This window comes from Somniosus microcephalus, chromosome 5 (assembly GCF_052327205.1).
Source record: "Somniosus microcephalus isolate GS21.2 chromosome 5, FLI_Smic_1.0, whole genome shotgun sequence".
NCBI lineage: Eukaryota > Metazoa > Chordata > Chondrichthyes > Squaliformes > Somniosidae > Somniosus > Somniosus microcephalus.
Genome location: NC_140991.1, coordinates 19611389 through 19624716, shown reverse-complemented (window position 1 = coordinate 19624716; position 13328 = coordinate 19611389). Strand labels below are relative to the sequence as shown.

General features: G+C 47.4%; 1 protein-coding gene across 1 annotated transcript in view; it reads right to left on the bottom strand.

The window, feature by feature from the left end:
- The window catches only part of ghrhrl (growth hormone releasing hormone receptor, like), a 98637-nt gene that overhangs the window by 22574 nt on the left and 62735 nt on the right, over positions 1-13328 (bottom strand). The window contains exons 7-11 of the mRNA XM_085987414.1: positions 12762-12915; positions 7337-7397; positions 6493-6562; positions 2296-2387; positions 129-258 (exon numbers count right to left, since the gene is read on the bottom strand). Coding sequence (XP_085843540.1) covers positions 129-258; positions 2296-2387; positions 6493-6562; positions 7337-7397; positions 12762-12915 — 507 coding nt within the window. The remainder of the gene's footprint in view (positions 1-128; positions 259-2295; positions 2388-6492; positions 6563-7336; positions 7398-12761; positions 12916-13328) is intronic.

Sequence of the window (13328 nt, the reverse complement as noted above, 5' to 3'; positions counted from 1 at the left end):
TCCCAAGGACATTTGAAGTATTTCTATCCTTTAATTACCCGTCATGGAACGAGCGCAGCGACATCACCGATAGGCGCCCCCCTGACAAAGGAGGTCACCGTCCGCGGACAGTTCAGAGTTCACCGTACCTGAAATGATCCGATGCAGAGGTCAAGATAGAGCCTGGTGGCCAGCACAGCGCCATCTGGTGGGAAGGCGCACACGATGTAGTGCACCCCGAACAGTGGAACCAGAAGCAGGGTTGACTTTGTCAAGCGTCTGTGTAGAGAGGTGAAGGATTAGCTCTGGGTTTTGTTTTGTGGGTTGAAACACTTAGGGGTCAATTGTCAGTGTGCCGTGAGGCGGGGTTTCAGGCGTGCGGGGGGCAAATATCCTGAATTCGGGGGTCCCGACACCATCCCGCCCAAAACCCGCCTCCACATAAGTTTCAAGGGAGGCGGGTACCCGCTCCGCACTGGGACTTGCTGACCCGAGGCAGGAAGGGATTAGTGCCAATTAACTACCTGTTAACAGGTAGTTAACAGGCAGTTTTTAGCCTAATCCCTATTTTGAGGGGTGTCGTGTGGGATTCCCGACGGCTCCAAACCACGCCAGGTTAGAGCAGGCGGGCCGTCGGGTTGAAGGACTTGGAGGGGTCGCGATGTCAGTGTTCAGGTGAGTGATGGGTGCATGAGTGCAAAGGTAAGTGTGTTTGGTGTGTCTAAAGTGTGTAAAGAAGTTTAAATTACCTGTACTTACCTTTACAGCCTGCCTTCCTCTAGGCTTCGGGAGTCCATCATTCAGCCGGCACAGAAAGCAGAATGGCCGCGAGCTGTCAAAAGTGACAGCCTTCAGCTTTCAGTGCCGGCGAGATTTCTAACTGAGTCTGTGTAGAAGGACTCAGGTTAGAAGTCAGACTGTCAGTGTTTGACAGCTTCAAACAGCTGTGAAACACTGATATTTCATCTGTCAACATGTCTTGACAGATGAAATTTCAGTCTGTGACGTCACCTGTTGCCTGCTGAGCCCGCTGGGCGGGCTCCACCAGGTCAATCAAGGGAAAATCACGTGGATTGGCTGCACCTCGATGGAGGTGGGACTAAAATCTGAAAGTTGTAGTCCCGCCTCCTTCCCGACTTCTGAATGAAAATCCAGCCCTTAAATCGTGGAATCTACCCTTTGAACCACATGAAGGGAAAATTCGGCGACCCAGTACTCCCTGGGCTCAGGGGTGCCCTAGCCCAGAGCACAGGTCAGAGGTAGAGCTGGATCGGCTCCAGGGTCCCAAACCCCCCTGCTCCCATCAAAGTGAGGCACGTGCTGGGAATACAGAATTGCTTAATAAACCTTGGCTTAAATTAATCAATTGGTTTCCTCTCCCTCCACCCAGCCAGTGCCCAGAAAGAAAGAACTTGCATTTATATAGCGCCTTTCACCACCTCAGGACGTCCCAAAGCACGTTACCGTCAATGAAGTACTTGTTGAAGTGTAGTAGGAAACATGGCAGCCAATTTGCGCACAGCAAGCTCCCACAAACAGCAACGTGATAATGATCAGGCCATCTGTTTTAAGTGATAAATATTGGGCACGACACCTTGGAGAACTTCCCAGCTCTTCTTCAAACTAGTGCTATTCGATCTTTTACATTCAGCTGAGAGGGCAGACGTCTCATCCAAAAGACGGCACCTCCGACAGTGCAGCACTCCCTCAGTACTGCAGTGGAGTGTCAGCCTGGATTTTGTGCTCAAGTCTCTGGAGCGAGACTTGAACCCACAACCTTCTGACACAGAGGCGGGAGTGCTACCCACTGAGCCATGACTGACGCGGTGTGTCAGCGGTAATGTTTTGCAAGGGGAGGGTGTTGGGGTATCAGGGGAGTTCTCCCCGGTGTCCTGGCCAATATTTATCCCTCAATCAACATCACTAAAAGGAGACTAACTAGTCATTATCACATTGCTGGCTGTGGGAGCTTGCTGTGCGCAAATTGGCTGCCGCGTTTCCTACATTACAACAGTGACTACACTTCACAAGTATGTCATTGGCTGTAAAGCGCTTTGAGACATCCAGTGGTCGTGAAAGGCGCTATAGAAATGCAAGTCTTTCTTTCTTTCTATCACAGTGCAGGAAGAGTATGCATGGTCACTGAAAGGCTTTAGAAAGATGTCTACATGAGCTCTGCTCGGAGACAATGAAGTAATTATTTTCGATGCTTTTGCTGGAATATAAATGAGTGGGCCCTGAAATTTTGCTGCTCTTCTGGCCAAAGCCCAGCTGTAACTATGAGGGGAGTCCGTCGGAACAGTCGAGCTCGCTTACCTGTACTGAGAGGAATTAGCCATGTGGATCTCCTTGGGGATCAACTTTTGAACCAAGATCCGGATGATGTTAACAAAAAGTACAAAACTGATCTGCAAAAGAAAAAAAATAAACAAATGAATGGATAGATAGATTAAAAAAGCAACTGTTTCAGGGAAAAGAAATTGCAGGGCTTATCGGGAAAGAGCAGAGGACTGGGATTAATTGGATCGCTCTACCAAATAGCCAGCCCAGAGCACGATGGACCGAATGGCCTCCTTCTGTGCTGTATCATTCTATGATTCTAGTGATGTTGGCTGAGGGATCAATATTGGGCAGGACACTAGGGAGAACTCTCCTGCACTACCTCAATATAGGACCATGGGATCATTTACATCCACCTGTGAGGATAGACAGGGCCTCTGTTTAACATCTCATCTGAAAGACATCGGGCAGGATTTTCATTGGGCCGTGGAGGCGGGATTGGAGGTATGGGGGGGGGGTTAAAATCTCAAAATCGGGGGGCACGAACCCATCCCGCCCCCAACCCACCTCCATGCCAGTTTCAAAGGAGGCGGGTACCCGACCCGCACTGGGACCCGCCTCCCCGAGGCGGGAAGGGGATTAGTGCCAATTAACAGGTAGTTAACAGGCAGTTTTTAGCCTAATCCCTATTTTTATTCCTGAAGTGTGGGATTCCCGACAGCTCCAAACCACGCCAAGTTAGTGAGGCGGACCGTCGGGCTGAAGGGCTTGGAGGGGTCGAGATGTCCGGTGTTCAGGTGAGTGATGGGTGCATGAGTTCAGAGGTAAGTGTGTTTGGTCTGTGTAAAGTGTTTAACGAAGTTTTACTTAATTTTACAGCCTTCCTTCCTTCAGGTCTCGGGAGTCCCTCATCTCACCGGCACAGAAAGCAGAATGGCCGCGAACTGTCAAAAATTGCAGCATTCAGCTTTCTGTTCTGGAGAGATCTCTAATTCAGCCTGAGAGGAAGGAATTAACTCAGTACAGATTGTCAGTGTTTGACAGCTTCAAACAGCTGTCAAACGCTGATATTTCATCTGTCAAAAGCTTTTGACAGATGAAATGTCAATCTGTGATGTCACCTGTTGCCGGGTGGCCCTTAATTGGCCTGCTGAGCCCGCTAGGCGGACTTAACAAGGTCAATCAAGTAAAAATCGCGTGGGTTGGCCACAACTCGATGGAGGCGGGACTACAACCCCGAAAGTTGTAGTCCCGCCTCCTAAATCAAAATCCAGACCATCACTTCTGATAGTGCAGCACTCCCTCAGTACTGCACTGGCAATGTCAGACTAGATTTTGCGCTGAAGTCTTTGCGGGGGGGGGGGACTTGAACCCACAATCTTCTGCATCAGAGAATGAGAGCACTACCCACTGAGCCACAGCAAAATGCATGAATGAAATGATATAAATAAACACATAGGGGGCGATTTTGTGACTGGGGTCACGTTGGAGGCAGGACTACTGCTTGTTGGGTTGTAGTCCCACCTCCATCGATTTGTGGCCAACCCGCACTATTTTCCCTTGAGTGACCTTGTTAAGCCCGCCCAGCTGTCAAACAGTGACATTCTCTGTAGTTTGATGAGGTCTTGAATACAAGACCCCATCAAACCTCTTTCTTTAACAGAATTGAGATGGTTGCATCTGGGAATGCAATGGCCACCTGTCAATCCCAACACAGAGGTGCGAGACTCTCCGCATACACTGACTGAAGCCTGCAGGAAGAAACAAAGGTAAGTACACTTTTAAAAACACTTAGGGCTTACCTCAGATACTCACCTCTCCACTCTTGCACCCATCACTTACCTTCACACCACACTTTTGCACCCCGACTCCCGCAGACCCAGTACTCGCCTCGCTGACCTGGCGGGTTTTGGAGCCTTTGGGAAGCCCACACTTGTGAGGGCAAAAACGGGATAACCCTATTTTCTGCCTGTTAACTACCTCCTGGGAAGATGGCATGGAGGCGGGTTGGGCACCCTCCCTCCCCCAAATTCGGCCATTTTCCCGGCAGTCCCACCTCCCCAGGGCTGGCAAGATCCAGCCCATAGATACCTACCAGCATCCGTTGAAATGGTTGAACAGCACAAGCAAATCAATAGCGTACAAGACAGAGAAAGTCATGATCAAACTGTACAGCGCTCTGATCGGGTCATACATTGCGTACTGTGTCCTACTCGCTTCCCCAAGTCGCAGGAAGAGATTCAAGTGCCTGAGGCGGTTCAGAGAAGAGCCACAAGACTGGTGCTCACATTCTGAACCGTCACTATAAATCACCCACAATGTATTTTGTATATGGAGACTGAGGCCGTAAGTGTAGGACACGTTCCATCTTTCGGATGAGACGTTAAACCGAGGCCCCGTTTGCCCTCTCATGCTGGACGCAGAAGATCCCACGGCCACTATTTCGAAGAAGAGGAGGGGAGTTCTCCCTGGCATCCTGGTCAATATTTATCCCTTAACCAAATCACCAAAAAACAGAGTATCTGGTCATTTACCTCATTGCTGTTTGTGGGACCTCGCTGTGCACAAATTTACTGCCACCTTTCCTACATTACAACAGTGGCTACACTTCAAAAGTACTTTATTGGCCGTGAAGTGCTTTGGGACATCCTGGGGTCATGAAAGGCGTGAGAGAAATGCAAATTCTTTTTTCTTTCTTTTGAATCCAATAATTATTGGTTTAATGTCCTTTAACTTCAGGGCAACTTTTTCTACAAGGAATCTGACCCATGCTCAGCCAGTCTCCCCAACTCAGCATTATCTCAGTGAGAGATGGTTTCCATCACTGCCACTCCCCAAGTGATTGTGTGGCATGAAAAAAAATATGACAAGCTTCACAATGTAAAGGCTTGTGCCTTAAGAGTTCATGGGCTTCAGATGACACTGTAGGAATCAACGGATTCCTAACTGAATCACTGAGGTCGAGTCAGTTCAGTAAATCAACCGAATTTAATTAAACAAGTGAACAAAACAAAAACATGCAGGAGCAACAGCAAACAGGTCTATACAGCAGCTTGATCCACGAGGTCTGAACCTAGGACCTCCCACTCTCTGACGTCATGACGTCATCACGTTTCCCGCCGTTCGGGGCATCACGTGACCAACGTGATGACGTCATCGCGTTGTTTCAGGGCTTTTACAGAAAGCCTGTTTACACTCAGCAAACGAACATAGATGCTGTAACATTGGTTTAAAGGCAGTTATGCGTTTGTACAGGAGTTCATTGGTGGTTTTGCCACAACACTGTGAGATAGCTGTGGACTGTGTGAATTTTTTTTAATTCATTCAAGCGATGTGGGCGTCGCTGGCAAAGCCAACATTTATTGCCCATCCCTAATTGCCCTTGAGAAGGTGGTGTCTCGCTGGACCATTTCAGAGGGCAGTTAAGAGTCACCCATGTTGCTGTGGGTCTTGGAGTCACATATAGGCCAGACCGGGTAAGGGCAGCAGATTTCCTTCCCTAAAGGACATTAGTGAACCAGATGGGTTTTTACGTCAATCCGGCAGTTTCATGGTCACTGTCATGAATCTTATCATGACTCGTGAAGTAACACTGGGCGGCCAGCTGGTGGCGCCGTCCAAGGAGTATAAATACTCGGGCGTGGGCCCAGCTTGCTCAGGATGTTTCTGTAACCAGGAACTAGTGATGTAACTAGAATCTCATGGTTTTGAAACAGTTGATTAAAGCCTTGTTTTATACTCAGACCAAGTACTCAGCAGTATTTCTACAGCCGTCACCATTACTGATACTAGCTTTTCATTCCAGAATTTGAATTTAAATTCTACAGCTGCATTGGGTGGGATTTAAACTCATGTCTACAGATCATTAATCCAGGCCTGCTGGATTACTAGCATAACATAACATAACCACTATGCTACCATACCCCTTAATTCCTCCCTTTGTTATTTCAATGATTGACTCATTTGCTTAAAGGGGCCAATGCCGCCCCTAACATGGCCGAGAGGGATTTAAGCTGAATATATCGAGTCTTCGTATTCCATTATTTCACTGGGACTTCCAGTCACTCGTTTCCCTTTGGAATAAATCTAAGAGGATGACTGTTGGTCAACTTCAACCAACTTTAATGGAGACGTATGCTGAACTCGCACTCTGCTCCGAACGACCTCCCCAAGGAGTAATGTTCTTCTTTAAGTTGGAATTAAAAGGCCCAGTTTTGCTTGGGTGTAACTTACAGCAACAGAGGTCACAATTGGCCCTTTGATTATCCACCAGTATGGAGAGTCTTCAATAACGTCCCAGCACCTGGAGACACACCAGAATATTAATGGGAAACTGCGTATCACATTTCTTTCATAACTTAGGCTACAATCTATTTACTGCGATATTTACAATGTGAGCATTCAAGGTCAATGCAGTAAGCGCAGTATCAACAATAACTTACTTTATAGAAAACATAGAAGAACATAGAAAAATAGGAGCAGGAGTAGGCCATTCGGCCCTTCGAGCCTGCTCCGCCATTCAATATGATCATGGCTGATCCTCTATCTCAATACCATATTCCCACTCTCTGCCCATACCCCTTGATGCCTTTTGTGTCTACATAAAATTACATAGAATGTACAGCACGGAAACAGACCATTCGGCCCAACAGGTCTGTGCCGGTGTTTATGCTCCACACGAACCACCTCCCACCGCTCTTCATCTCACCCTTTTAGCATATCCTCCTATTCCTTTCTCCCCTCATGTGTTTATCCAGCTTCCCTTTAAATGCACCTGTGCTATTTGCCTCAACCACTCCCTGTGATAGCGAGTCCCGCGTTCTCACCACTCTCTGGGTGAAGAAGTTTCTCCTAGAATCCTAGAAGGGTTACAGCACAGAAGGAGGCCATTCGGCCCGTCGAGCCCGTGCCGGCTCGCTGCAGGAGCACTTCAGCTAATCCCACTCCCCCTGTTCCTGAGCTCCTTATTGGATTTATCTGCGGCTTTACCTTACATTTGTGGACCCCGGTTTATTTTCATTTCCTTCATTTAACTTTAAGTACGAGCCTTCAATTGTTTTTTTAAAGTCTTACTTACTCTGTATCTTCAAATTGGAATTTCGTAATCACCCAGGCAACGGTGCAGACAGTTGGAACACCTTGAAGGAAAGAAATTGTTCATTAGACCCCGCAGAGGGTGAGAGATTATCTTCCTTTCAGACTTCGGTCGAATGGGAACTGAGGAGCAGCAAGGCCCCTTTGTGTTGAAACCAAGCGATCGTGATTCAGATCTGACCCCGCCGGGAATAATGTGTCATTATTCGCAGCACGTACCGTGGCTACAGATGAGTGAATCAGACTCGCTTCAGATAGTTTCAGTTTAACCTCTCTGCATTTAGCAGCAAGCGACAGGAGCAGAAATAAACAGACCACCAAAGTATCAGTACAATGGTGGAATCATACAGCGCAGAAGGAGGCCGTTCGGCCCATCGTGCCTGTGCCCACTCTTGAGAAAGAGCTGTCCGATCAGTCCCACTCCCCCACCCCCTGCTCTTTCCCCCACGGCCCTGCAAATGTTTCCTTTTCAATTAGTTATCCAATTCCTATTTGAAAGTTACTATTGAATCTGCTTCCGCCGCCCTTTCAGGCAGCGCATTCCAGATCATAGCAACTCACTGCTTTAAAAAGCATTCTCCTCATCTCCCCCTCTGGTTCTTTTGCCAATTATCTTAAATCCGTGTCCCCTGGTTACCGACCCTCCTGCCACTGGAAACAGTTTCTCCTTATTTACTCGTATCAAAACCCCCTCAAAAATGTGAACACCTCCATTAAAGTCCAAGAACAGCAAACAGTTGAGGGGGGAGGAGAATGGAGCTTGGAGATAATGGAAAGATGATGCCTGTGAGAAAGCATGAAGATAGCAACAGGGGGAGGCCATTCAGCCCCTCGAGCCTGTTCCGCCATTCAATTAGATCATGGCTGATTGGTACCTCAACCCCTATTTGCCCACCTTTGAAATTAAATTACATCAGCAGTAGGAAGATCCCATTTACACTAATGATGTTGCTAGTATTGTACATCTTACAGCCACCTCCATGTTTTTTTAAATTTATTTGTTCATAGGATGTGGGCGTCGGTGTCAGTGGCAAGGCCAGCATTTATTGCCCATCCCTAGTTGCCCTCGAGAAGGTGGTGGTGAGCCACCATTTCAGAGGGCAGTTAAGAGTCAACCACATTGGGTCTGGAGTCACATATAGGCCAGACCAGGTAAGGATGGCAGATTTCTTTTCCTAAAGGACATTAGTGAACCACATGGGTTTTTATGACAATCCGGTAGTTTCATGGTCACCATTACTGATACTAGCTTTTTCTTAAATTCCAGATTTAGTTAATTAATTAACTTAATTTAAATTCCCCTGCTGCGATTTGAACTCACACCCGTGGCACAGTTAAATTACTGGCTTAGTAACATAACCCCTATGCTACCGCTCCCTTTATAACTAAGACTCCTAACTCTGGGTGGACATATTCCTGGAGGTGTCATCGTATGACCTATGACCTCTTATGACCTCCTGCTCCCGCCATTGGTCACCCGACACGCCCCACCTTCCTACGCCCAATTGGAAAGTGAATACATTCTTTATTGCCCGATTGAATGATTCTTGACTGTCAACCAAACAGCCTTTTTCCCATGTCCAAAATTTTCTAAAAAAAAACACAATTTTTTAATGCCCCTATGATTGTTCTCCCGGAGTTGCTGGCAACAATGAACTGGAAATCAGTCTTCAATTCCAGGAGACTCCATGGCAATCCCGGAGGGTTGGCACCTCCATATAAATGGTTCAACAGGGAGCATGGTGCGTTACCTTGGTGCATTCATTTGTGCTCTCTTGTTTTCTAAGGTGTTGATTTGATTTATTTATCCCTGCATTTGGTAAAAAAAAATTCATACTTTTATTCCCTCTCTGAATCCAGTCAAGCATGCCCCTTTACAAGGCCATGAAGCAAAACAAAGGGCCAGGCCTCGGCCTTCATTAACACCAACAGAGGTTAAGACTACAAGGGCCTAGGCCCAGGCCAGGGTGTCCGACCGACAGCACACAGGCTACATAGAAACATAGAAACATAGAAGATAGGAGCAGGAGTAGGCCATTTGGCCCTTCGAGCCTGCTCCGCCATTCAATGAGATCATGGCTGATCATCCAAATTCAGTACCCTGTCCCTGCCTTCTCCCCATATCCCTTGATCCCTTTAGCCTTAAGAAATATGTCCAACTCTTTCTTGAATATATTTAATGAATTGGCCTCCACCACCCTCTGTGGCAGAGAATTCCATAGGTTCACCACTCTCTGGGTGAAGAAATTCCTCCTCATCTCAGTCCTAAATGGCTTACCCCTTATCCTTAAACTATGACCCCTGGTTCTGGACTCCCCGGCCATCAGAAACATCCTTCCTGCATCTAGTCTGTCCAGGCCTGACAGAATTTTATAGGTTTCAATGAGATCCCCTCTCAATCTTCTAAACTCCAGTGAGTATAAGCCCAATCGACACAATCTCTCCTCATATGTCATTCCTGCCATCCCAGGTATCAGCCTGGTGAATCTTCGCTGCACTCCCTCCATGGCAAGAACGTCCTTCCTCAGAAAAGGCGACCAAAACTGCATACAATACTCAAGGTGCGGTCTCACCAAGGCCCTGTACAACTGTAGCAAGACATCCTTGTTCCTGTACTCGAACCCTCTTGCTACAAAGACCAACATACCATTTGCCTTCTTAACCGCCTGCTGCACCTGCATGCTTACCTTCAGCGGCTGGTGCACAAGAACACCCAGGTCTCTTTGCACTTCCCCTTCTCCCAATCTATTGCTATTCAAATAATAATCTGCCTTCCTGTTTTTGCCACCAAAGTGGATAACCTCACATTTATCCACATCACAGTGCATTTGCCATGTTTCTGCCCAATCACCCAACCTGTCCAAATCGTACTGGAGTTTCACGACATCCTCCTCACAGCATACCCTCCCACCCAGCTTTGTGTCATCTGCAAATTTGGAGATATTACATCCAATTCCCTCGTCCAGATCATTAATATATATTGTGAACAGCTGGGGTCCTAGGACCGATCCTTGCGGTACCCCACTAGTCACTGCCTGCCACTCGGAAAACGACCTGTTTATTCCAACTCTTTGCTTTCTGTTCTTTCAACCAGTTCTCTATCCAAGTCAATACCTTGCCCCCAATCCCATGTGCCTTAATTTTGCACGCTAATCTCTTATGTGGGACCTTATCGAAAGCCTTCTGAAAGTCCGAATATACCACATCCACTGGTTCTCCCTTATCTATTTTACCAGTTACATCCTCAAAAAATTCCAGTAGATTAGTCAAGCATGATTTACCTTTTGTAAATCCATGTTGACTTTGTCCGATCCTGTTACTGCTTTCCAAGTGCTCTGCTATTACATCTTTTATAATGGACTCTAGCATTTTCCCCACTACCGATGTCAGGCTTACCGGTCTATAATTCCCCGCTTTTTCTCTACCACCTTTTTTGAATAGTGGGGTAACATTAGCTACCCTCCAATCCATGGGTACTGTTCCAGAGTCTATCGAGTTCTGGAAGATGACCAGCAATGCATCTACTATTTCTAGGGCCACTTCCTTAAGTACCCTGGGATGTAGATTATCAGGCCCTGGGGATTTATCGGCCTTCAGTCCCATCAATTTTCCAAACACCATTTCCCTACAAATACTGATTTCTTTCAGTTCCACCCTTTCATCAGACCCTATGTTCCCCGGCATCTCTGGGAGGTTATTTGTGTCCTCTTTTGTGAAGACAGAACCAAAATATGTATTTAGTTGGTCAGCCATTTCTTTGTTCCCCATAATAAATTCCCCTGATTCTGACTGCAAGGGACCTACGCTTGACTTCACCAATCTTGTTCTCTTCACATATACATGAAGACTCTGAGCAATCCAGTGCCTAAAACTCAAGTAGCTCATCCTATATGAGGTTTCTTTGTAGGGTTGTAGGTTTGGAAAAAGCTTGAGCGCTGTTGTCTCACCCTAGCCGCTATTCCTAGCCCAGCCCCTATCCCATCAAGCACTCCCAGGTCAGCTGTAGGCATAGCTAGACGCAGAATAAAACTTGCTCTACACAGCCCCAACGGCATGTCTCAGCCCCAACCTCAGACAACCCCGGTGTCCTGGGCCAATATTTATCCCTCACTAAAGGAAAAACAGATGATCTGGTCATTGGCCCAGAACTTCGGGTCTCCACGGGTGAGTACGCACGGGGTACTCACCCGTAGGCCCAATGGAAGTGCCGGTTTCCTGCATGCACTGCGCATGCGCGGGAAACCGGCACTTCCGTTCCCCAGAACGAAGGGTTTCAGAGGTCGAACGCATGCGCAGGAAAGGCTGCACGTGCGCATCGAACTTACGTTTTTTTTGCAGGTTTTCCCGGGAGGGTAAGTCTCCAGAATTTAGACATTTAAAAAGCAGTCGTAAGGCCTGCTTTTTACAAGGTAAGTGGTGAATTAATTAAAAAAATTTCCACAGGTTTGTTATTTTTAAATACTTTAAAGAAAGGTAAGTTTATTTTTAGCCCCGTTAGAAAATAAAATTATTTTTTTCAAAAATTTAAATTATTGTTTAAAATAGTTATTTCATGTAATTTATAATTTAAAAAATGTGATGTTTTTTTAAATTTATTTGAAGATTTAGTGATGTTTTGGGGCCCGTAGTATTTATAAGTTTTGACAGCCCTTCCTGTCAAACTTATGAATGAAGCATTCCCTGCTCCGATTGGCTCCCCATGGCCCACGTGATCCCAGGGGACGCATCGAACAAACTGCGCCCCTGGGATATGCAAGCACTGCGCGCCAGCAGTTGGAGCAGGCCCAGGATCGGAATTCCACGGGGGCCCACAGCTCAACGGCCGGCGCGCTGCGGTCGGGGGCTTGCGCCCGCGGGAAGCCTCCGACCCGAATTTCTGGGCCAATATCTCATTGCTGTTTGTGGGACCTTGCTGTGCACAAAATGGCTGCCGTGTTTCCTACATTAGAACAGCGACTAAACCCCAAAAATATTTACAGGAAACTCTTTTTTAACCGGCAAAATTCAGGAGTAGGTTCAGGTAAGTTTTACTTTATATTAGTGGCCGTGTAACCGGGGTTCCTGGATCTGTGGCCGTGTAACCGGGAGTTCCTGCACCTGTGGCCGTGCAACAGGGACTCCTGCACCTGTGGCCGTGTACGGGGCTCTCGTACCTTGGTAAGTATACCTCTCTGTAATCCAGACTTTTTGATCAACCGGCACCAGGCCGGTCCCGTCAGTGCCGGATAGCAAAAAGTTTCCTTGTAATTGGCTGTAAAGCGATTTGAGGCATCCTGTGGTGGCAAAAGGTTGTGTATAAGTGCAAGAGCTTTCTTTCTTTCTTTCTGTGCACCCTTATTAAACATACACCAGACTTCGTATCACCGGTGTGCTGAGGTTGCCTGTTGACTCCGAGCCCTGGTACCTACCCCATCCCAGCACACTCCACCACCAGAAGTAACTGCTGCCGTAGGAGAAGGAGACGACCAGCAGGGAGTTGAGATACAAAGCCTCCACCAGCAGCCAGAAGTAATTCGTCATCATGCAGAAGTAGCAGAACACCACAGAAATCTTACACCCCACCTGCAACACAAGAACAGCCACTGCGTTAGCTCCCAGCCTCGTCAGCACATGTACCGGCCTCGCTGAGGTGGGACGGTGTCCTCACGGGGTGAATTCCTGCCCCCCCCCTCACCCCCAACCCCCAGTCACAACATAAATTAGTCTCACTTCAACACCGCGCTCAAATAACACAAACGGATTAACTATGAGAAGTTAGCCGCACAATAATAACCCAGTAAAGAGCGGCCGGCAGGGGCTAGGAAGGGGAGGAGCCTGCCTGATCAACCTCCATGACCTTGTTGAGGAAGTGACCTCCCGACAGGGTCCTGGAAAGCCTCACGGTGTTGATGTGCTTAGAATTCCAAAAAAAGGTCTCGGACGTGCCCGGAAGGTTCTTTCCAAAGTTAAACCTCGGAACTTGATAAGAAACTGGC